The 24,589-nt window shown below is 47.6% G+C and overlaps 2 protein-coding genes across 14 annotated transcripts in view; one reads left to right on the forward strand and one right to left on the reverse strand.

The window, feature by feature from the left end:
• Positions 1–5,331, reverse strand: part of NLK (nemo like kinase) — a 27,700-nt gene extending 22,369 nt beyond the window's left edge. The window contains exons 1-2 of one of the 3 annotated variants that reach the window (XM_065036624.1): positions 5,213–5,331; positions 3,689–4,124 (exon numbers count right to left, since the gene is read on the reverse strand). In XM_065036624.1, the coding sequence (XP_064892696.1) occupies positions 3,689–4,113 (425 nt within the window). In that variant the 5' untranslated portion in view covers positions 4,114–4,124; positions 5,213–5,331. Of the gene's footprint in view, positions 1–3,688 lie in introns of all 3 variants that reach the window. The other 2 variants (XM_065036622.1, XM_065036623.1) reach the window with 2 other exon arrangements.
• Positions 5,332–5,688: 357 nt separating this feature from the next.
• Positions 5,689–24,589, forward strand: part of LYRM9 (LYR motif containing 9) — a 31,145-nt gene continuing 12,244 nt past the window's right edge. For 3 of the 11 annotated variants that reach the window (XM_065036639.1, XM_065036640.1, XM_065036641.1), the window contains exons 1-3: positions 5,958–6,189; positions 17,136–17,210; positions 21,402–21,567. The gene's annotated coding sequence lies outside the window, so the exon portion shown is untranslated. Of the gene's footprint in view, positions 5,834–5,953; positions 6,190–13,183; positions 13,336–17,135; positions 17,211–21,401; positions 21,568–24,589 lie in introns of those variants that run through there. The other 8 variants (XM_065036648.1, XM_065036649.1, XM_065036642.1 and 5 more) reach the window with 7 other exon arrangements.

Consider the following 24,589-nt stretch of genomic DNA (forward strand, 5'->3'; position numbering starts at 1 on the left):
AACTGTTTCTCCCTTTAAAAGCTACGGGAGCCTGTACGTGGTGTCCTACCCCAACATCACCAGCCAGACTGCTGGAACCTTATACTGCTGTTTGACTTCCTGAATAAAGACTATTAGGAGCAAATACATTAAAATCTACGCTGCAATTTAAAATTGTGTAAATCGGGACTTTTTTTTGTAATCATATACTTTTTTTCTATTCTCATTTGTAACAGCTTTCCCACAGAGATGTCTTTTAACATAGTTTTGATAATAAAACAGATTGCTTGATTTCACAATCTTTGATGGACAACAATAACTTTTCAAAACCAGAGACAAGCACAATCCCCACACACCTTCCAGAGCCTCAGTTTCTCACCCCATGATAAGATATCCCGACCAACGAGGCATTTCCACAGAACCCCGGCTGCAGCATCAACAGCTCGGACCGGCCACAAGAGCAATCCCTCCGGCTCCGGCTCCACGGCCCCGAGTCTGCAGGGCACGGCTCTCGGCCCTCGCAGAGGGCGCCCTGCGACCCCTCACGCCAATGCCAGGAGCCTGGGCAGGCTCATCAGACAGCTTTTCGTTATTATGATTGTTATTATTTTGAGGAATCCCACCAGATGGCAGTAGCACGTCTCCCCAGCAAAGCAGGGAGCAGTTCTGCAAAGGACAGCTCCTTATTCTTAGAACGTGCACAAGACTTCCAAAAATCACACTGACGATTCCGAACCCAGGGCACAGAGTTTGCTGCCGAAACGAACATCTGGAATGTTTTTCCCAACGCTTTAAGAATGTGTTAACCGCGAATACGCAGGAGCAAATGGCTTTGTTTTCAGTGGATTAGGGACACAACTTGCCTCGCGGGGATTTGCCATCGAGGCAAATCTGCAAAGCTGGGGGAGGTACCTGCTCATCTCCTGCTCCAGCAGCTCCCGCCTTGTCCCAGTTCAGAAACACCGAGCTCCAGTACTGCATTAATAGACACACCTTTACCATAGAGCACAATGAAAATGGATAAATACAGCACTTTAATGCTGATTGTTGAAGAGATTCTTCTCTACCTTGCTAGCTTGGCCTAAGTTCACTTTAAAATCCGCACGTACCAAAGGGCGCCAGGGCCAGCGCAGCGGCGAGCAGCGGGGCAAGGCAGCAGCCGTGCGCGCAAACCCAGCAACGCCGGCAACGCCGGCCTGCGGGAGCTCGGCGTGGAACGCTGAAGCACGACGCTGCGGCTCTTGGTGAGGGAAACACTCCAGCAGCACATTAGCTACCCCAAAACATCATAAAGTACCAGACAAATGAGCTAATGACAAATGCTAATTCCACTGCCAAGTCAAAGTCTCTCGGTGAGCTAACGGGAAACTCAATACCACACATTACTGATTGCTTATTAGCCCAACCCCACTGCAGGGTAAGTCGTATCTTTGTAGACAATGCAATGACACATCTGAGTCGCGAGATGAAAGACGACTTCTTCAAACACTCCAACTGTCTGAAAAATAACATCCATTTCCCTCAGAAGCACATAGATGAACTTTCCAGCTATCTGCCAGCGCCAATACATGCTCAGGAGGAGAGATAAGCAACAGAATCCTTACTGAAAATTAGCTTAGGCCTTACATTACTGAAACTCTACGCTGCACTTGTACCAAAGTATACATTTTTCACGCCTAAGTCAACTTAAACTATAAATATCCAAACCAACATTACTGTTCAGCTGCATTATCTCACACGGCTAAAATTAAATTACACAGGCATTCTTTCACCTTTTAACTGAAATCTAAAGTGCCGTTTAGTTATTGCTTACAGACTCTTCACTTGCAGAGCTCCGTGTGAAACGCCAAAGCCCGACAGCGGCCACTGAGTTCAAAGCCACGTGAGCAAGAGGAACTGAACTCAACCGGTCGCGCTGTGCGCAGCCTCGCGGCTTCACCAGGCCACCCGACCTCCGAGCTTCTGCTTTTCCCTAACACCCTCCCTCTTGGCTTTTCTTTAAGCTGTTGTTATCTTGAAGCAAACGCTGCAGCGACAGCTTTGCGAGCACGGTCCCACCGGGGCAGTGGCGTGGTCGGGGTCTGGGTGGCCTCTGCACCACAGTTCTGCCAGTGCTGGCCAAGAGCAGACCTGTCTTTCCACACTTCTTTCTTTCCCCCTAGCATTTTTCATGATATTATATTTAAATATGCAAGCCTGACCTTTTATTCTACTGAATATTACAAAAGCAGATCTCTCTCTGCACCTTACTATTTTGCAAATAAAACTGAGAAAATGAAGACCCAGGAAATAAACACATGTAAACAAAATGCTTGTAGAAACGATAACAAGGTCTGACCTTACATAACAATCCGAATTTAAGGAAGCTTGTAACCACCAAGTTAAAAAAAACTCCACACTTTATCAAAAAAATATATCAACAAATGGAAATAATCTTTAGATAATTTTTTACAACAGATTTCTTGTCATTTTTCAGCCTTTTATACCAACTTTTTTCCCCTGTACCACAGCAGGAACACAGCAGCGCTAACCAACAGCAGCACCCCTCCGACTTTGAAAACTCAGCATTTAAACTAACTCCCTCGGCCTTCTGAATTCAGGGACACCGGATCAAGCGTAACATTAACCCACGCCTGGCTCATGCAGCGTGCTCAGTCTTCTTCGAAAACACGATTTTATTCCAAGGACGGCTCCGGTGCCGAGTGACCGGCTCCAGGGCTGGGACGGAGCGATCCGCACCGGGTTCTGAGGCCTGTCCTGCACAGCCTGCAGCCCCCCCAATTCTAGCTCAGTAAAGTTAAAGTACGGACGGTACTTAAAGCGAAACTCCTTAAGCACAACAGCAGGTCTTGTCAGCTAAATGCTGTGGAAAGTTCTGCAGGGACACGACACAGTTGCACACTTCAAACTTTGCGATGCAGGAAGTGTGCTGCAACACACGCTCCCGAACACACCACCGAGGCAGCTTGCACGTTTCTAATGAACACCTCAGAATACAGTAAACTGGCAACCGTTCGTCAAAAAAACAAAACACAAAACTCATGCCAGCTTTGCTTCAGTGATCCTGAAGGGCAATAATTACGTACATTATGTTTAGGTGGTCACAAAAGGTATTAGAAGAGATTATGCTCCACTGACAGAATCCTCTGAAATAGCGGCTGGGGGAATAAAAGGGCTGCAGGCAGCACTACAGCGAGACAGCAAATCGCATTTACATTTATGAGAGGAGAGCAAAGTTCAGATATGCTGTTTCAGGCAGCACACAGCACACTACCGCAGGTCAAACAGCCTCCCAGACAAAGATCTTGACAGGTGACTGAAGACGGAAGACATTTTCATACGCTTTTAATTTTTAACTCTCGAGTCAGGTCAAAACACATATTCTAATGCTCATTTGTTAATCTGAAACTTTAGGAAGCATAGCTTAGCGCACTCTAATAAAATGCGCAGAAGGCACACAAGCACATTGTGTTTGTCTTAAGAGACTGCTGGTGCGGCCTGTTAGCCAGAGCTTGCTCTTCACCACTCCAAACTCATTCTGCCAACAAAACCCAGCGAAGCCGACTTTCTAAGAACAGAGAAGAACCAGCAAAACAAAAAAATGCAGTAAGCAGTTTTCTCGTATTCTGATTCAAATGACAAAACCAAGAATGAATTATGATCTGGCAAAAAATGGAAAAAATCGGTTCGGTTTTTGTCCTTTACTCACCAGACAACACCAAAGGCTCCGTATCCAATAGGTCTGTCCGGCTCAATGTCCAGCTGCTGCTGTGGATGTTGTGAGTGCTGATGATGGTGCGCTTTGACCGCAGCAGCTGCTGCAGCTTGTACCTGAGCTGGGGCTGCCGCAGCTGGTCCAGGGGCCTGACCCGGCGCCGGTGATGGGAAATACGGCTGCTGCTGCCCCGGGTTCAGCATCGCCGCCGCCGCGGCCGCCGCTGCCGCGGCCGCAGCTGCCGAAGAGGCATGCTGCTGTACGGGATGGACCGCGGCCGCAGAGCCGGGATGCAGGTGATGCTGAGGGTGGTGGTGGTGATGGAGGTGAGGAGGAGGGAGGTGAGGAAGGTGGTGGTGATGGTGGTGGTGGTGACCTGCTGCTGCCGCAGACGTACCGCCATTGTAAGCCGCCATCATTTTTGCGTTGGCTGTTGTGCCACAAAGAGACATTCAAAAAAATGCCCTTTGATTGGATAACAACTGGGTCAAGCTGTCATTTGGCCATAAAAATGAAATCTGCTACACTTTAAAAGAAGTTGGGTTTCACCACACACGGCCCACCTTTAAAAACATGGAGCTCAACTGGCCTTATCTCTTCACGAAGCCAAACAATTTGGAGAATCTCTTCATGTGTGCGTGAGTGCACGAACCCTCTTCCCCCACGAGTCCAGCTGTTGTTGGCTACTGACACTCCATCCTTGGGCAACTGGCTTGGGTTTGGCTTGGTTTTTTTCTTCACTTTTCTTTTTTTAAATATAAAGAGGGAATAGAGCGATCAATCCCCCTTCCCTCCAGAAGGAGGATTTGGAGTCTCTCCCCTGGAACACCCTGAGTGCACTGACCAGCCTACCCCTGCCATTCCCACATCCTCTCCATGTATCTCCTGGCACCTCCCTGCGCGCCCAGGCACCTCCTACATCGCTCCCTCCTGCCAGGCACCTGCTCCCTCAAACGCAGCCAAAACAACTCGGGACTTTGCAACTTTTCCTTGAAGGCCTGAAACACACACAAGCGCCCAGAGAAAGTGAAGGGGGACGGAAGGAGCGAGGGGAGGAGGGCAGGAGAAGGGGCGGGGGGGGAGGCGAGGGGGATGAAAAGAAGATAAAAATAGATGGCGGAAGAAAAAAAGGCCGGCAAGGGAAGGAAACAACGGAGGGACGAGAGGGAGAGGGGGCGAGGGGAAAAAATGGGAGCGGGGAAGTGACAAATGAATGACAGGGAAGAGCGCGGGGCCGGGATAAAGAGGGGCGAGGGGGAGGAGGCGGCGGGGGCGCCCTGACAGCCCGGCCGGCGGCGGGCAGCGCTCCGCGGGGGGCGCCGGCGGCTGCAGCCCCCGCTCCGGCGGCGCGGGGAGGGCCCGGGGCCGCGGGGGGAGGGGGTCTCCGCTGCGTGCGTGCGGCAGGCAGAGGTGGGGGCCGGCGGGCTCAGGGCCCCGGCGGGCTCAGGGCCCCGCCGCGCAGCGCCGCTCCGCCCCCCGGCCGCCGCCGCCTCGGCCGCCCGACCCGCCGCCACTCACCTCCTCACGGAGCCCGCGCGGAGCGCACAGCGGGCACGCGCACCGGCCTGCCCTCCCCCCGCCGCCCCCCCTGCCCCATGCGGGGCGCGCGCCCGACACCCGCCCGCAGCCAATCGGACCCGGCCCACCAGGCTCCGCGAGAGCCGGCCCCACCCAATCACCGAGCGGGACCCAGCTCGGCCGGCCCATAGGACTCGGCCGCTGCGGAGACTCCCTGGCTCAGTCCCGCCCCCTTGACCCCCGCCGCCCAATCACCGCGCGCCTCCGCGCCCAGAGCCAGCGAGACCCCGCGAGATTCCCTCACCTCACACAACCCTCACCTCGGGTGGCCCCGCCTTCTTCACCTTTCCTGCCAATCACATGGTGCCGCTCCAGCCTACTGGCCAATTGACTTTCCTTATGAGCCGAGTCCGACCCACAAGGCCAGCTTTTTGCCCAATCGCAGCGCCCTATCCGATCCAATTAGCCAATGAGGAGAAACGAGAACCCGAAAAGGGGTTACTGGGCCAATAGTACTCGGAGGCGAGGCGGTGCCGTGATTGACAGCTCTTCTCGCGAGTGACTAGCGGCGGGAGGCGGTAAAGGAGCCGTTATTCTTCAAATCGCAGCGCGAGGCTCCGGGTGAGGAAGTTGCTCGTGCGCCCGTCTGCGGGTGGGCAGCTGGCCAATGGGAGGCCGGGAGCCGGCTGATGGGCGGCGGGAGGGGCCAATGGCGCTCCCGGGGCGGGGTGAGCTGAGGACGCGGCGGGGCGCGGGGGTCACTGTGGGCGCTGAGGGGCGCGGGAGCCGGGCCGGGAGGAGCGGGGCGCGGCCGGGGCCGCGGCGGCTCTGTGCCGGCTCCCCAGGGCGGCGGAGGGGCCCTCAGGGCTGTGGTGCGCTGAGGAGCCCGCGCTGCTCCCGCCGGGGCCGAGCGAGGGAAGAGGAGCTCGGTTTCCTGAGGTAGATGTTTTTGCCCCGGCCCCGCTGTCCAGAAGAAGGTGATTGTTAAATCTGGGTTTCACTAAAGAAGCTCGCCTAACTCGGTTAACGGAAAGCGAAACGTTCTTTGAAGTCGGGGACTGGCCTCGAAATGTGTGCGGGATCTGTTTGTTATTTGTTTTTCGGTTTTGATTTTTTCTTTGGTTTGAAGACCAGAAGGTAAAGCTTGAGGGCTTTGCCTGAAGGAAGCGCGGCTGGGCCGGAGCGGAGCGGAGCCCCGGCTGGGCCCCGGGGCAGGCGCGGGGCCGCGGGGGGCGGAAGAAGAGAAAGGTGTTTTAAGTCTCTTCAGCAGCCTGTAGTTACTATGTAGTTACTAGTAGACACTATAGCCAGTCCTCCTCTAAGTCTTTTTCTGAGGCTTGCTACAGCATGCTCGTTAACGCACTCCAAAGTCGTTTCGAGTGTGATGTGTTCACCTAGGATCAAAATATGTATTGTGGCTTGTTTTAGTTCACTTACGGCATTAACCTGCATGCTTGGGAATGCAGTGTGGTTCTTTAAAGCCTAAGTGTTCCCTAAAACAGAGATTAATAAAAAATTGACAGTTCTAACACTTTCCATTTACTTGTGTGAATATTAATAATATCTGATTAATAGTTTCACTTCACAGAATCTCCTAGTTATCAGAGCCTTACCCATGATGGTAGCAGCGTTAAATTAACTGTGAGAGTGGCAAAGAGGTTCCTTCATATGATTAAATTGGGTGAGCAGTTCCAAAGGAAACAAACGGCCGATGGTGAATTTGTACGTGCCCCTCTGGTGGGTGAGCTGGCCGCCTTTCCTCCGCCGCCTCTGGCTGGCGTCTGGACGGGAGGAAGGCCCGCGGAGCTGCGAGAGAGGTCTGGCGCGGGCCGGGGGCAGCGGGCACAAAGGCCGCTGGGCGGGCTGGCCCGGGCGGTGCGGTGAGGAGCGTAAGGCTCCGCAGGCTCCCGCAAATGGGCTTTTCTACTTCTCTGTTATTGTGGAATATTTCCAAGTAGTAAAATCAAGCATTTGCCTAACATTCTTTTTATGGAAACTTGGATTCTAAATGCATTTGCAGATGAACGCCTCAGTGGTATTGTTCAAGTCCGCATACAGAGTGTCATCTCAACTTTTTTTTCTTTTCCAGTTAGATATATTACTGAGTTAATTTGGTCTCATATCTTTAAACAATTGATTATGAGTAGAATTTGATTTTTACTGGTGCGTTTGCTGCAGGTCAGTCATCTTCAGTTGCATGTTGGAAAGAAAAGGGAAGGAAGACATGCTTCATCTTCTTGCCCACGGCCCGTAGCTGAGTTCACAGTTGTACACAAAGCAGAGGTTCTCCCCACACACCTTGGTCTAAACTTGCTGGCTTCCTGTTGATTTGACATAGGCACTTTTTCTATTAGCTTTTGTAAATCAAGTCCATGGTGGCTTCATTTTTGGTCATATGTGAGTACATAAGCGTCTTGTCTTAGAAATACTCTAAAAGTGCCGTTAGACTCTGTCATGTAGATGCATTTTCGGCAGTGAGAGCAGAAGTGAGCTGGGTTGCAGTCCTGGCGTTGCACCAGTTTTCCTGGCAGCTCTTTTTGACTGGGCTACCACAAGCCCTGCTTTCCAATTTCCTTGTCTGTAAAGTGTAAATCTGGCACCCACATTATTTTTTTTTATTTTAGTTTGACTAAATGCTACAACCATATTATTCATCTTTTATTTGCCCTTTGAAGTTGAACCAGCTCTTTCCAGTGAGGCGAGAGCCTGGTGAGATGGCAGCTGAAGGGATACGCTTATCTTCTGCGTCCATATGGAGTAATGTCAGATGCCAGCGTTGAATGACCCGCCCTAACAAGTGTATCTTCCTTCCACACTGGTTTGTGAACACTTTTAATTGGTGTCCCTGCCTTCTGTCATGCTGTGAAGTTTAAGACTGTCAGTTCTGCAGCTTTTTATGCACTTTGTGCTATGGAAATTAAGGGGGACAAGATCCGGTTGATTCATACAGAGGTGTGTTTAAGGAAAAATCTTTTAAAATAATATTAAGAAAACATGAAACTTGCAGACAAAGTACTCAACTTGTAATCGAGCATTTGTTTCCTCAGAACAGATCTGTTACTTGAAAGCATTACCTATTAGTGGTATGAATCACTGCTACTTGGAACAGGGCTGCAGAATGAATTAATCGTGTCTTATTGTAAGTCGGTGCTTCCTTGTTATTTCATGCCTCTGTGTAAGGAGCGAAGTCTGCCGAGGGGGAGCTCGTTACAGAGCTGGCTCATGTAACTGTGAGCAGTTCAGTGAGCTCGAGCTGCTTGATGAGTGAGTTGGCAAAATCTAACCACAGCAGTTTGAACTGGGCAGGTAGAGACAGTGCTCGAGATCTGCCAAAGCCCGGGTTGACTGCAGCTAATTTGTCATCCCCAGTGATGCATGGAGATGTGATTGGTGACTGCTGCTGATGAAACATGACAGATCAATTCTAATCTCTTGCTGGTGAAGACAGTTATTCATGGGGACATGCATCTGTCTCTTACTATTTTATTCACAGTAAGAGTGCTGTAGTGCAGGAGCAAGTCTGCCCTTCGAGTACTGAACACAGAACGCTGGTGTATCTGGATTTGTCAGGCACTCTTAGCTAATCTCATTTGAAAACTACATAAAAAAGTAAATACTGTGTATTAGAAACACAGAGTACAGACTTGTCCCTATTTGAAAATCTACTATATCAAGTTTAGTCTCTTCTAACTCTTAAAAGATTGGTTTTTTCCCTTGGATTTGCCACTTGCTTTGCAGGGATATAATCTTTTCAACAGCACTTTGCATAAGGGTAAGACATGGAAGCCAATTTGTAATCAGCCAGTTCTATTTTATTCTCCTCATAAGTGTTTTAAACTTAAAGTTCTCCACAAAAGATGGTATTGCATTGCACAAAATAAAGTGTTCTGGTCCTGTTTCAGACATAGGCCTGGTGGAGTTTCCTCTTGTACCACCAGAACTAGGTGAGGAAACAGGACTCAAGTCTCTTGATCTCATGGCTGAGTATTGTGCATAAGGGTCCTTCAGCCCTGATGCATGTATGGATTTTTGGTGACCCTTTAATGCAGGAAAAAGTAACATTAAGTAGAACAAAGCATAATAAAATGCTTGCACCGATTTGTGTGATCCACAAAAGGACCACTCTGAGCTGCACTGGTGATAGTTTATCCTGTGGGTGTCTGACAAGCCCACACATACCTTGATATACAAATCTGCAGATACAGTCCTCAGTATTTTATAACACCCTGGTAATATTTTATTCATAAATCCTAATGCTGAAGCCCTTAAGGTGTCATAAACACAGTGCCTGTGAATTTGAGGGGGTTTGGTTAGTCAGATAAATATCACGATCTAAATAAAACTGTGGTCCTAACAAACAGCAGAATAAATGTTAATATACACAAAATATTTATAGGATTAAAATTCCCATTGGTGTATATTAATCCTTTTCTTTGCAAAGAATAATTTTCCAGAGTTTTCATCTTTAAAACCTTTTTTCTACAAAAGTGGAAAAGAATAAGCTAATCTATTATTAAATTCCAGTGTGGAGCAGGAGGAGATGATATTTGTTTCAACTTGGATTATGTATAAAGGTTTGTCTGGTAGAAGTTGGCAAGGATGGCAATATACCTTCATGTAAGGAGGGCAGGGTTCTGCTCGCCTTGCTGAGTGATGGACCAATCCTGTCCCGCTCTGGGCAAGGTGTTAATAAGAAGATAAGGAAAAAAAATGAAGTAGTCAAACCAAGTGGATGACCTAGCATAAGCTTGTTAGTTTATCAGAAAAGTTGACCAAGATGAACCTCATCTTTGTCTTTAAAGCAGCAGTGTGGGATCTTGGCCACTTCTTTGATGAGGCACTGAGGTGATGGGCTGGTCCTTACTGCACTGGACGCGCTGATCCGAGCTCCGGGCTGGGGGACCAGGGCTGCGGCGACAGATGGTGCCATCTGAGCCAGCGCGTGTCCGGGCTGCTGCAGACGGGCTCTGCCGCCCCCTGGGCTGCCAGCCCCGCTGCGGCCCTGGCCGTGCCGTCTGGGGGGTCGTGTTGCAGCTGACAGCTTCGCCCCGAGTTTGCCCAAGTTTGTACTGTGCAGAAAACATCGAGGTCATGATTAGCACTGGGGCCTGAGCTCCTCCCAGGCTGGCACCTCCAAACGCTGAACCCCACACCCTATGGTGCTTTCTAGCAGGAAGTGTTTTCTTTTGAATTTTCTAAAGCAGTTCCTGAATTCTTTGCTCACTGCAGAGCTTAAGAATGAGCTTGGCTTTAGCTGGGAGTGCTCAGGTGCTTGAAGTTGGTTTATAATAATTTGCCCTTTAAAGACTTTGGCCTGATTGTATTCTTCTTTCTGTCTCATTTTCCTTCTTGCTGCTCAGCACCATTAGCAGGGGCCGAGAGGAGGCCTTTGTCCCCTGCGGCCTTTTGGAGAAAGCGACAGTTCTGCAGTTCTCTCTGTTCTCCAGTTCTTTACACCAGAAATGACCCTGCTGCTCTTTGTCTCCAGTGTTTCCTTTTATCCCTCTCCTGGCAGCTGCTCTTGCTCCGTTTTGATGTTGGAACAGCGAATGAACTCCCTCTGAAGCAAATGTCATTCCAGTAAAGATGTTGAAGCAGCAAGAAAATCATCTCTGTCTCTGAAGACTGAATTGGAGACCTTTGTGAATGGGATGTTCTTAAAATAGCTCCACAGCATCTTATCTTCCCTAGGAGGTGGAGAACTGAAAAAACTACCACAAGCCACTTGTTTTTGTGTGAGCAGGATCCCTAAATAACGTTTTTTAGAGTGGAGAGAGAGCAGCAGGCTGTTTACTTTTCCTCCAAATTCAAATAGCTGCAATAATATCCAAGCACTTTGCTCCTGCTATACCTTTTATTCAGTGATGGGGAGGGAGGACGGAGGCTAAGGCACCAGTACTTTGTTGAATTTTCTGGATTGCAGATTTAATCAGAATAGAAAATGCTGTTGCTTGGTGGTATTGTTGGGAATACCATCTTTGAGACCTGACTGCCTGCTCTGGTTGTCCCTCAGGTCGCTTTTCCTTCCGTCATTGAGTCCAGTGACAACAAATTGAGCAAAGCAGTTGAGTTTTCGGAATTGATTGTGTGCTACTCTGATTGTGGGCCCCTGTGAAGAGATTCGTTTGCAACATCATGGCTAATGGTCAGGGTTATTTCTTGTCCCACATTCAGTTACACTGAAACAAAGTCCTTGCAACAGTTTGCCTTGTCAGATTAGCTGTATTTTGACCCGATATTCTCTAGGCATGGTTCAGCAGAGTTGTGGCGAGGAGATTGAACCTTTAGGTTGTGAAGTTGCTGCAGGTGATGGTGTATCTGGAAATACCAGTGAGTTTTGTTTGCTCTAGCTTTATAATGGTAGCACAAAGTCCACCCTGATTCCAATTCCTCCACACCCCCCCACACCTTTATTTCCAGTTTGGATAGCTTCTTGGTGCTTTTGCGTGTAATGACTAATATCGCATGGCATAATAGCTCATAAATCCTTCACCATGTCAGAGTTCCTTGAGCGTTGTAATAGACCATATGCATTCGGTATCAAAAAGAGAACACTGCATTGTGGAAACAGCTCAACGGTGATTTTGAAATTGCGGCTTTTGCAGCAGCACGGCTGCAGCGGGCGGTTTGGAGAACGCAGCTTCAACGGTGTTTCCGAGGTGTTTTTCCTAATCCCGCTTTTTGACGTGATCATATCTCTTTAAGGACTTTCTTTACCAGATCAATTCCTTTCCTACTAGGAGAACTAAAGCTTTTCAGCTGTCCATCCCATTTACCCTTCTGGCCTACATTTCTCATATCAAGATAACCAGCAGCAATGCTGCCCGGGGGAGATTTGTGTCAATTAGTTGCACATCACTAGTTTCTCTGGTATTGGTGGACCAGTGGGTTCCAAGAAAGCTGTTCTGTGAACAGTTATGGCTGGTGGGGGTTGTCTTTCCTTTTTTGGTGAGGATTTTTGTTTTGGAATACATCTTCTACATGGCTATTTGAAATACGTATTTTACAGAGCTGTTGAAACCCTGCAGGTTTACACATGTGCATGAAGAAATATGGGGTAGCTTTAGGCAGCTTTTGGGGTGCTAATTGCCTACTAGTGAGGGGCCACGTTATACACAGCTAAGCAAATTTATTCCAAAAATACTTGTGATGGAGAATGTCATCCAAGAGATACAGGGCTCTCAAAGTACAACAGTCGTTTGTAGCTGGTGCATAAATGTCCTGCATCTATCAGCGTACGTGTGCCCGCTGCCACTGCCATGGCACTGTCTTCAGTGGACCAGGCTGAATTCCAGGCAGCCTAAGGGCTGCTGGTCACTTTTCTTTTGCGCTGTGGTCTTAATTATGTTCAATTTAATTCATTGTAAAGGGAAGTGGGATGTAAATATTCTGTAAATGAGACTCTGGGGTGACATAGTAGCAGTCTGGCATTAAAAAGAAGGGGTGCAGTCTGAATAGAAACGGTGTCTGAGATGACAGTCCCAATTCAGCAGCCACTGTTGCAGGCCCATGTACCAGTGCGTGTGGTGCGGAGGACGCGGCTCTCTTGTTCCAGCATGGACTAAACCTCGTTTTTACAGTGTGATGCCACGCTGCTCAGCCTAGTGAATCTATACAGCATCATGATCTTCACCTCTGTCTTGCGTAAGCTTTTCTGAATTGCTTCTCCAAGTAGTTGGCAGTTACTTGTGTTCCTGCGGTTTAGCAGAGGACTTGGATGCCATCAGTGGGCGCTGGCGGAGCCTTCGTGCTGTGCCCGCGCTGCCCTGCGGGCCTTGCAGCGTGTTGCACCGCTCGGCCTCGGGCTTGCTCTGACTGCTGGCCCTGGCTGGTGGTGTGTGCGTGTGGGCTCTTGTGCTTGTGGCTTGTGGTGGTGTTTTCTGGTTTTGTGTGTGTGTGGTGGTGTTTGGTTTTGTTTGGTTTGTGTTTGTTTGATGGTTTTGTATGTTTTTGTTTTCCCCGCATGCGAAGAGACAGACTTGGTGAGGGCGAAGCATGTGCCGGTGTGGTTCACGCTCTGCAGCAGCAGCAGCACTCACAGCCCTGCTGTCTCTGGAGCTCCTCAGCATCACCCACTGCCCGAGGCTACGGAACTGGAAGGAAGCTGGTGGTCTGTTGATAATGTGAGTGGCAAACACAATCCAGCAGGAAAGCAGGTTATTCCCCAGCTGGAATGCAGACCAGGCCCTAGTTAATCCCTCAGCCAGAGAAAGGTGGTTTTAATCTATTATGCATTTGGTTGTTTTTTCAGCACTGATACATCTGCAAATGCCAGAGCACTGTTAGAGTCTTTTCTCATCCATTTCCCATAGAAGCAGATGTATCGGGATGTGAAGCTGTTTTCGGTCAGGGCTAATCCCAAGTAGTGCCATAGGATCTCATGAGTTGCTCTGGGTTTACACAGAAGTAAATGACAGCACAACGTGTCATTTTAAAAACCTGCTGCTAGCTGCTTTAGGAATTTTTTTAAAGACAGCTGAATTTCTTGTCACTGACACTCGAGACAAAACTAATTTGATATGATTATTAGAGAAGGAAAACTAAAAGACAAAATCATATAGGAAGCTCATTAAAATGGAAACACTGAAGTAACTGGGTAATTGGGCATTGATTCTGTCCTTGTCCACTCACTCACTATATGGGCAGTTTTGTTTTAAAAGGAAAGTGTCTGCAGGATGATGCTCCTATAAACAAAATCATTTGCTCAAATATTTTTTTTTAATTATTATTTTTTTCCTCTCTCCACGTTCTTCTGAAACCCGCAAGTGTAGATCTGCTCCGCGTGTCAGTCACGATGAACACGGCTCCTTTCCGGGGCTGGGCGCGGAGGGGCGGGTGCTGGCGCGGTGGCCGGTGCCCGGGGCCGTGGCGGCGCAGCCCGTGCCAGATGTGCTGCCAGACAAAGGAGCTGCGGGCTGTGGCCTGTCTGCTGCGTGTGCCGTCGCCGTGCGCGGTTCAGACTGTGCCCATCGTTTCCCTTGCTTTCTGTTCTCAGAATGTTTGCAGGCACATCATGATTTTTTAAAAGTATTCTACACTGAAAATAATTGTGTTGGAATTTTGATTTTTTTTTTTATAGATCGATCCAATAAATTGGTTATCGATCTGTCTTGCTGGATGTTTGCCATTTCAATCACTCTTGCTGTGATGATGCTGATAGGAAGCAGTATATTTTCTTTGTTTTATGTTTTGGGTGATTGCAAGAATTTTTATCATTGCATGCGCTGATTCTAAGACTCACTTTGTTTATGGATGTAACTTTATTGCTTCTCCTCAGTATTTGTACTATAAAAATGCAACTGTGTGAAGATTCGCAGCAAGAAAATACAAAAAGCTGAACAATAGATTTGAAATAATATTTGGAAATCTTCTCTGATCTCTTATTATCATAATGTTAATTGTGTCTTTCAGTCTTCAAACTACGCTCCAGTCGGGAAAGCACATGCTTAAATCTGTTCCTATCCAGGAAAATGCTTGAGCTTAATTTTAAGCATGTGCGTAAGTTATATTAGTTAAATAACCCGTAACTATTTGCTTAAATCCTCCCCAGTGTTAGATGGACTAAATGTGTTAGGGCTGCAATGTAAATAGTGTGGTAAAGAAGATAAATACGGGTGTCAGTTTTGCTATGAACTCATCTCTGATTTTGAATTTACAGTCATTTTTATGATATAGAGTTGAAATCAGAAAATAATGGGAATTTCAACTAATTTTTTAATATGCTGAAATGTATTAAGTTACACAAAAGAATCCATATTATAGTAATCCTGCATATATACAGGAAAAAAGTACCCGGCGTGCGTGGCAGATGGTTTCAAAGGAAATCCTCGAGAGCTAGGATTAAAAAGCAATTTTCAGCAAGTTTAAAATGGGTCTCCATATTTGGGTCACAGATATTAACTCTTTGGTTGCAGGCAGCCTCGCCGGTGGCCGCGGCAGCGGCTTCTGGTGCCGAGGTGAGAGCGGGGCGTCCTGGTCCCGACCCACCAGGCACAGCGCTGGAGGCGCAGGCACAGCGCTGGAGGCGCAGGCAGGCAGGCACAGCGCTGGACACACAGACACAGCGCTGGAGGCGCAGGCAGGCAGGCACAGCGCTGGACACACAGACACAGCGCTGGACACACAGACACAGCGCTGGAGGCGCAGGCAGGCAGGCACAGCGCTGGAGGCGCAGGCACAGCGCTGGACACACAGACACAGCGGCCACCATGGGTGTACAGCTGCAGGGTTTGTCTGCCCACCAAAGCAAGTTTACATGACGGCAAACACAAACTGAAGAACAAAACACAAAGAATTATTTTGGTTTTGTTCTTCTAGGTCTGCAAAGTTGGAATTTCCAAGGAGATATCCTTAATCACTGTTTGTTCAGGTGTAAAGACTTTAGCATTTTTCCACTCCTTTTTGGATATGGCAAGCGTATCTGATGTGTGATAAACAAGAAATGTTGATCACAGACGGACTGAACCTGGGCTCCAGGTTCTGCTTGGTGCTCTGTCTGCACTCACAAACAGAAAGTGAGCCCAGAGTTTCTCAGAGGTGTTTTAGGGGCCCACTAGAACTTGTTTGGGTGTCTATGGGTTTGGTTTGGTTTTATTTTGTTTTTAAAGTGTATACCCTAAAGTAAACTGTACCATGCAAAAAGTGACTGAGTGCAAATCAGCTTTGTGTTTTAAGCGCAAGAGAAGACACTGGGTTTTTAGTTGGTAAAAATAGCACAGCAAGGTGGAGATTATTGGCTTTAACTAATTTACACCAGCTAGTAAACATGTTGGCGATGTAGTGCACGTTTACGTTTGTGCTCCTTCCTACGCTTCTGGCGGTGTAAGGGAACCTCAAGCTCAACTTGAACTAACTCTGCTTTTAAAGACTCCTCTATTTCCAAAGTAGAAATTCCAGTTAGACCTTAAGCAATGTTTATCACTAGACAATGGAATATGGCAACTGATACTATTTGATTGTGTTCTCAAAGCTCAACTGGGTGTATTTTGAATAGATTTGGAAAGCTTTCTGAGCAAAGGTGCCTGATGGTCTGCTGGGTGAATTACTGAAGTAATTGCTGGGTTGGATTTCAGCCTGTGGAGAAGTTAATTGCGTTGCTCTTTGGCTCTTGGGTTGGCTACGTGTTAACAGCGAAGGACAAGGTACTTCTGAAAGGGCGTCGTAAATATCCTGGTGGGATAACTAACTGCAGGTATAGCTACAAAATGTTAATTAACAATGCTGAATAATAGATGTTTTCTGCAGGACTGGTCTAAGGTAGAGATCAGACGACCTGCTTGCTATTCAGAGAGAAAATTTTGATGGATGAAAGTAGTGTCCTAAAGCAGCTTTCGGTGTTCAGTTCTCGTACCAAAGCTGGAGCGCTTCGGTGGACTCAGGACTGGCTTGTAGTTCAAGCTGAATGTGTCCCGCCAGGTCCTGTTTTCATCTGCTCCCCTGGCTGTGCGAGACCTGGCTTGGTTCCGGCTCACCCGTGCTGGCGTCACCCGTGCTTCAGGTGGTTCCTTTGGCTGGAATAATCATTTAGTCTTTTCATTTGCAACAGCTGAGTCTCTGGCAAAGCTGTAAGTGTCTATGATGAAAGTACCATGTCACTGTAGAGAGCTCTGAACACTAGAAACTGTCTAAAGGAGTCAAATGCTTTCCTCCCTGCAGAAGTGTTGCAGGCTCAGTTCCACCAAGTGCTTTGGAATTTCTCTCTGCTTATTTTTGTAGTGCGTATTTATTAAAAAGTGATTTCTGAGTAGATTACTGAAAGCAATAGTCTAGTCACATCAAGACTGTGAATTAATGTTTAATGTACCCAGTTAGACAAAGTGAAGTCTTATGTACTGATACATTGTGGTATAGATGGGTTTCTCTGCACCTCTTTAAGTAGTGGGTTGAGGAGAACAGGGTAATGAAAATTGATTCTTCTCTGCAGGTCGCTGTCGGTTACTGTTGGACTTCGACAGACCTAGTCTGGGAAGATAATTGAAGTTCCTTTGCTCCGTATGCTGTAAGTGATCTTTTCTGCTTGTTCTGTTGAAGTTGTTAGGAGCCTATTTGCCTCACGAAGGAAAAAAGGTGAAAAATGCCAAGTCACAAACAAATGGTAGAAATGAAGTTGGTGCAGGTTTGTTACATGGCCATACATATTTGCAAGAGAGATTTCTAAATGGCATGTAGTATTGTGGAACACTCCTGTCTCCATTCCAGCCGTGCTGATAGATGCAGTAGCAGAACCCTAATTGCAAATTGCCAGTAAAGGTGCCAAAGGAAACGATATTTTCATACTTCTGTCAGGGCTGCAACTACATTAGCGATCTCAGCATGGTGGAGGGAATCGGCTGTTGCTGTTTGTGTTGCATTTGGTTGAGAAAACATATCTCAAGCGTCAGGAGAGTATCTTAACCAGAATATCTCGCAGAGAAGTTGGAGGGGCGCTAAGGATGGTGGATGAGCAACTTTCCCCTTGGTGATGATGCAGGGTGGGGGCCCTGGCTGTTATGTGGCATAGCAGTTTGGATTTCGGGTGGTGCTGGCGTCGCAGGACGCTCCGTGTCTGTGAGCAGCTCTCCGGAGCAGCCGGCCCGGTGCCCGCGGGAGCGCTGGCCGCTTCGGCCTGGGTTCCGCATCCCGCGGCGTCCTCGGGACACAGCTCTCTGCTCGTTCTGTAATTAATCCGTGTGCATATTGCTGACGACACGTTTCTTGTTTCTACAAGAGTGTCTTTAAAACAGCTGATATTCTTGTGCCAATGAAACATGCAAAGAGCTCTTCATATCCCCAGTTCTCACCAAAACTGTGGGAACAATTTTCTGGCTTGTAGAACAAAGAATTTAGAATGAATTCCATAGCCAACATCTGCACCTGGCGCACTTACTGAGCTAATGCTTGGCAGAGATGCTCAGCCGCCTTCTGCCAGGAGAGCCTTGCCGAAGCAGTTGTGCGGGGCTGAAGGTGGGATCATGTCTCTTCATTTTTAGCTCACCAAAGCTATTTTCTTGATTTGTCAAAGCTGAAATTATGTTGGAAAGTAGAATAGCTTTTTAGTTTTAAATATCAGAGGTAGGTTAATGGAACTTTTTCCAGCCAACTTGTCAAGATGATGATGGTGTGTCACTGTAGTTCCAGTGGCAGACACGTCACATATGGGTTGCCATTTTGATGGCTTTGAATGGTAATCTGACCCATAAAAACTGAAGCATAATAAGCAAACTGATTTTTTTTCTGGCTGGCCCTGTTCTTGGTGCCATCTGTGTTGGGATGGAAACGAGCCTGCTCAAAACATGGTCTGCCTGCCGCAGATGGATTCAAAAGAATAGACTCATGTGAACAAGAAGAGAAGGAAGATTCTCCTGAGAGCAGGAAGTTTCACTTGAAAGCATATGCTGTCTGTTAAATCCTGTGGAACATTCATCAGACCTTTCCAGAAATACTTCACATAAATTAAGTAAATTAAACTTGTTCTCTAAAAATCAAGGAAAAAACCCTCAACTTCCAGGCGTTGCTGTCCCTCCCACCCTGCCTTCCATCGCTGTCATCGCAACGGGACACGGTGTGGGAAGCTGGCGGTATCTGATCCTGGCAAGTATTTGCTGTGTATCCGTCCCACAAAACCAATCACAGTAAATGATTTTAAATTTCGTAGATACACGTTTTTAAGCTGCCATGTGAGTCTTGTTGAAATCACGGCGTTCAGAGCCCTGGGCTGCCATTCTGAATTCCTGTCTTGGTAATTCACAAGGGTCTGGTGCGGGTGAAGGTGGGCACCTCTGCTGCTGACGCACCTCGGCTCAGAAACAGAGATATTTAAGCACCTAATTTTCACTGCAGTCAGTGAGATCTCAGTTCTCTTCTACTCAACCCGAGAAAGTCTCTGATCTGAAGTTAGACATCCAATGACCTTGTCTTGAGTTTAACCACAAGTGTCTTGGTACTATTTATAAGACATTGGAACACATTAAATGAGTTTCACTGGTTAGGAATATGGTCTAGAGAAATCTCTGATGTTTTTTAAATCTCTTTGAATTGATTACGCTGCTTGAAGGACCATTTGCTTTGCAGTGAGGAAGCATGTAAAAGAAGGCACTCGTTGATGAATCGCGTGTTCACGACACACTTGAACATCCCTCTCAAGGCCTCTTTAAGCCTTTTATTTCCAGGCTAAATAAACACCAATTTCAGCAATGTCTCATTTACTCCCTTTAATTACTGCTGTTGGGAGAAAGTTTCTGCCGATGCAAATGTGCTATTTTGTCATGTCACATCAAATTGCATCAGCCTTATATTTAGGAACAAAAAGAGGGGGAGGCTGAGACAGGATGTGGCTACAAATGGAACCAAAGGGTTTTCTTAAGCACAGGCTGAAAATAGAGGATTGAGGCAGTGATGCTTTTTCAAGCAAAAATCCATGAAAGGGAGAATCAAGTGTGTGACGACAGAAATCAAAAGCAGGCTGGGGGCGTGAGAAGAGGGAGCTGGGGCCGGGGCCGGGGCCGGGGCTGGTGTCGGTTCTCCTTTGGGCAAACCCGCGCTGCTGTCAGGTGGTGCGAAGCGGCTTTGACCGTCCAGCCACGTCCCCAGCGCCGGCTGCTGGTGCTGAGCGCGGCCGGCCCCGCCGGACCGGCACCGGCCTCCAAGGTGAACTCAGTGATTGCTTCCCAATTGCTTGCTGTGCTTGAAAATGCCAGATCCTTGCGCTGGACACTAATTCATTTATGGCAACATCCGCTGTTTCAGTTGGTCTCTTTTAACAACTTCCAGCGACAGCTCTGAGCTCACTGAACTAAAACTACACAGACTGCTAAACAGGCACAGAGAAAATTTGCAGGAGCTGTGCAAATGAATATGGGAGACTTCAAACAATCCAGCACACTAAATTTACTTTAAATGTAGTGTCTCTTCTCAAATCGTATTTTTTTTAGATGTTCCTGATAAAGTCAGTTTGGTTCGTCAGCAAGTGTTTGCAGCTTCCCAGTGGAAAACACTTTTTGCCCCCTCACAACTGGGAAGAAAATGATCTATTGAAATCCGGTGCATAAATTATGCATGTAATTCATCTGGCTTTGAAACGATGAGTCTGATCAGAGCCTGATGGCAATTAGACGGAGTTCTGAAATATCAGCTGTTGGAGCATCGTCAGAGCTCCTGATGCAGATGCAATCTGTGGGCGCGTTAGCAGCACCCACTTATCAAATTAGAAAGATACAATTCATGTCCTACAGCAAAGCGCTTGCATTCTCTCCTCAGAAATAATTGGTGATATTAGAGGTAATATTTTTATTCTTGTCACCAGGAATAATGAAAATGCAGTAAAGTTGAGAAGCTTGTGTATTTACAGCATTAGGACAAATGGCAGCCAAGCGGTATTTCAGAGCGAAGGCGGGGGGCACAGGCTCTTCAGGTGGGTGTTGCTCACCTCCAGAGACACGAGACAGCGACAGCTGAGTGTTTCCTCCAATTCCTTTTTCAGTACATGAGAAAATGATTAAAATACCTCAGTCAAATACGCATATTTTCATAACAAAGAATGCGTTTGTTATACTTTTTCAAAGCAAGTCGCAGAAATGCTAAATGGGGAAGGAGAAAGATAGATGTTTGTTTTACAGTTGGGGTTGGTTTGTTTTGAACTGAATAAGTCTGAAAATGCCAGATAAAAACGGCAGATCAAATGAAAAGATTCCTTAAGCGTTCTTCAGATTGTTCGTCAAAAAACCACCCAACTGACAACACTGCAACAAGAAAATGCTCTTAATTAATGTCTTCTGTTAAAGGGAAAGCATTGTGGCTCTCTTAAATATATTATTAAATCCGTATTGTTTGGATAATAGGATGGGGAAAGACACTTGTGCTGAGTGCTGTGTCAAATCCGTCAGGCCAGGTTTTAATTCTAGTTCGCTTGCTGGATTTCACAGCTATTTGTCTGGGATTGGGGTAATTTGGAGGGTTGAGTGAAGCCAGATGACTGTAATGAACTCATTTTGTGTCTTTGACTCATTCTGGCAAAAACGATGCTATTTAGGGGGTATTTTGTATTGTTAAGGCTTCTGTTCCTCCTGTCTCTCAAACTTTCCCTGGGCCACTGTCTTTGCACCATCACCAACAATTACATCAAATTAATTCAGCATAATTGATTTAATTATTAGCACTGGGGGTTAACAACGTGACTTCAATTGAACCAAAGCTTTTGTCCCCTTTTCCTGAGGTTTCACAGGCTGTAAACAAATCCGAGCCACGGCTGGAACCTGAGGCAGCTCCATTTCCATCGAGCGCTTTGCGGGTCAGAGCCGTCCTGCCGCGCTCCTGCACTCGGGTGGGCGTCGATACGTGTGCAAAGCAAACAACGCTGTGGCATCGGTGTCAACGTCCAGGTACGTGGGAAAAGGAAATCCTGTAGTCACTCCAGAGCCATTCAGTCGAGGGCAGAAAGGGAGAATAATCATTAATAAAAATTCAGGTATGTAGCGGATATTGAACCTGGTTTAGATGCCACACTTCAAAAAGAATTAAGACATGGGTTCCAAAGGTTCAGAGGCAGCTTTTTGGATTAGGGATGCTGTTGTGGATCACTGGGTGAGACACTCTCAGTAGCACCATTCCTTGTCTAAGGTGGTGGTTTGAGAATCTCTTCCCAGCTCTGCTGGTGCCTTGCTGTGTGACTTTGCACAAGCGGCTTGATTTTTCTGGAGCTCGGTTTCTTTCCTTTGATGTTTTCCCTATCAGAGACCCAAGAGGCTCGGGCTCTCTCTGCTTGCGCGCCAGCCATGGTCCAGGTACGGTGCGCTGGGATGTCTGAACGGCTGCTGTGTCTGTTGCTGCGATGCTCACGACTCTGCCAAGGGTCAAAACCAGCTCTTGTCCTTAGCACCAAGGACCAGCACTGAGAGGAGGGAGGTCGCGTTACTGATGTGAACGTTCTCAAAGCGTGCTTTCTGTGCTTGGCTGAAGCACGTGTGTGACTTTGCCGTGGCGATGGGTGTCAGTCAGCGTGTGCTGCGCCCCGGGGGGCTCTGCCCCGGGAGCTCGGGTCCTGCCCTGCAGCGCTGCGGGCTCGGGGAGGCAGCGGAGCTGTGCCGCCTGGTGAGGTTGGTAGGAGTCTGATCCATCGGTGTACTTTTGAAGCCTGTTTAAAATTTACCAAACTGTCTTCTCCCAGCACACAGCTTCTCTTTTCCTTTTGGAAGCCTCTGTTAAATCAGAATGGAAGAGAAACAAGGACTGAGCTAATGTAGGCAACAACGTCTCTAGCCCTGTGCTCAAGCAATGCGTAGGCCTGCAATTTAAATACATTACACTAGCTAACATCTGCCATCACTACGTCAACTGTAGTTTCAATTGCTTCCCTCTTTTAATTGGGTCAAATCATAAAGCACTGACATCAATTGTTAAGTGCCCCCTTTCTGGAACCAGGTACTGATTTCCTGGATAATGGAGTTCCTCTAACGTTTTTCTTCTCCTCTCAAAAGAATATCTTAACTTCCTACAAGAACAGTATCTTCTAATATGTAGGGGAGAGTGGTCCCTGGAGGAATCGAGGGGCTGGTGTGGCTCTTTGGCCGCCCAAGGCATGCAGAAGGCGCCGGTCTCCTCTGGCTTTGTGAGGAGCTCTCCCTGGTGGCGTCCCCTGCGGCCGGCGGGGCTGCCCAGGGTAAGGCTCCGTGCTCACAAACCAGTTGCTGGACTGGGGACTGTTTCTTTGCAATAAGCTCATTGCTAGCCAGAGTTCCTCTTTGGTTTTCTTCTGAACCAGGCTCTCTTTGAGCCAGGCCAGGCCATGGAGAGTGGCAGGAGAGTTCTTGGGAAAACTCGAGATGCGGCTTTAAGACCTCAGAAATGTCCCGAAGATGTGGCGGGCATCTGCCCACATGATTAGCTGTTGGTATGGTAACAAGCCCTGATTAGTGAACTGGACAAGTTAAAATCCCCCTTAAGAGGCTAAAGGCTCCTGGACGTAAATGTTCTGTAATGCTGCTGCTTATCAACGGTTCCCCCGCGAGCAGGCGTCTCTGCTCAGGATGTGGTGGGGCGAACTCATCCATAACTGCACCGCAGAAACGGCTTGTGCCAGGCAGCCTTCTGGCTCAGATTATTCCTCACATTGGGGGCAAAGGATTGGAAGATGCTAAATTTCAGTAGGTGTGGTTTTGAAATAATGAAAGACAGCAGGTTGTTCTTGGTGCTGCGGTAGTGGATAATGTAAATTGGGAAGGACGATTACAGGGCGCGCTGTAGATACCGGGGCACTGCACAAGTACCATCGTCATTAGTCTGGGGATTATGTGTGTCTCGTTAGGACTGGAAATCACGGAATCACAGAATGTTGGGGGTTGGCACGGCCCGCAGCAGATCATCCCGTCCAGTCCCCCAGTGTGAAATGATGTGCGGCAGTGGGTCTGTACAATGAGAGGTCATACTGGAGAGCCCTGTTAGGCTGGTTTACTCCCTTGTAGGCTGGATATGAGGTTTGCACTAGAAGAATGTTTAGAGGTATCCATCCTATAACAAAGTTGGTGGTAGGTTATTGTGCCCAATTGGAAGATTTTTCAAAAACTTGAAGATTCAAACAGCACAGAAGGTGGTAAGTCCAGCCAGAAAGTTGTATTAACCATCATAAAATAGTAGGGAGACCCATGATTGCTCGAGTGGAACTGAGCACTGGAACGTGTCAAAATACAGTCCATGAGAAAGGAAGGAGTGAACAGGCAGGTCTGGTTTAAAGCTGATGGCACTAAGATACAACTCAATTCATATTCAGGTGTGATCTCAAAGGTAAATACTTACAGATTTGGCCACAGAGAACAAATTTCCTGTTAACAGAAGTTGAACGGAGCAGTTTGCAGCCAGGAAGATCAAGGTATTTGAGACTGCCTTTCAGAGTTTTCCCTAGGCAGAGTAGCCATTGCCAGCTGAAGAGTGAGCAGGGAGGTGCGAATTGCACCCGAACCGGGGAGACTCCTGTCCCCCATTGCTGCCTGAACTCGGCATTTAGTGGGCGTGCTCTGAAGAATATGACTCAAATTAGTCTGAGCATGCTTATTAATTATCCAGAACAGGGTAATCTGGCCTCAGTGTGGGCTGGGCAGCATGTTCCTCCCTGGTGTTAAATTGCAGAAGTCTCAATGTTTTATTTGCTGCGTTTGATGTATGACGTGTCTCTGCTTTGTGATACCAAATGAGAGGGTGAGATAAAACATTTGCCCTGCGTGCAAAGCATCAGGCAGAGAAGAGCAGAAATAGAAGCGAACAGAGCTAGACTGACTGTCACCGTTCACGCAGTTGGACTTTACAGATCATGTTTAGAAAGGACAAAATCCACAACAATGACAGGCCGCAGCTCGTCAGAAGTGATCACCTCACAGCAGCAGATCTTCATAAAGGCCCAGCGTGCTGCAG

Source organism: Columba livia, chromosome 20 (genome assembly GCF_036013475.1).
Source record: "Columba livia isolate bColLiv1 breed racing homer chromosome 20, bColLiv1.pat.W.v2, whole genome shotgun sequence".
NCBI classification, from domain to species: domain Eukaryota; kingdom Metazoa; phylum Chordata; class Aves; order Columbiformes; family Columbidae; genus Columba; species Columba livia.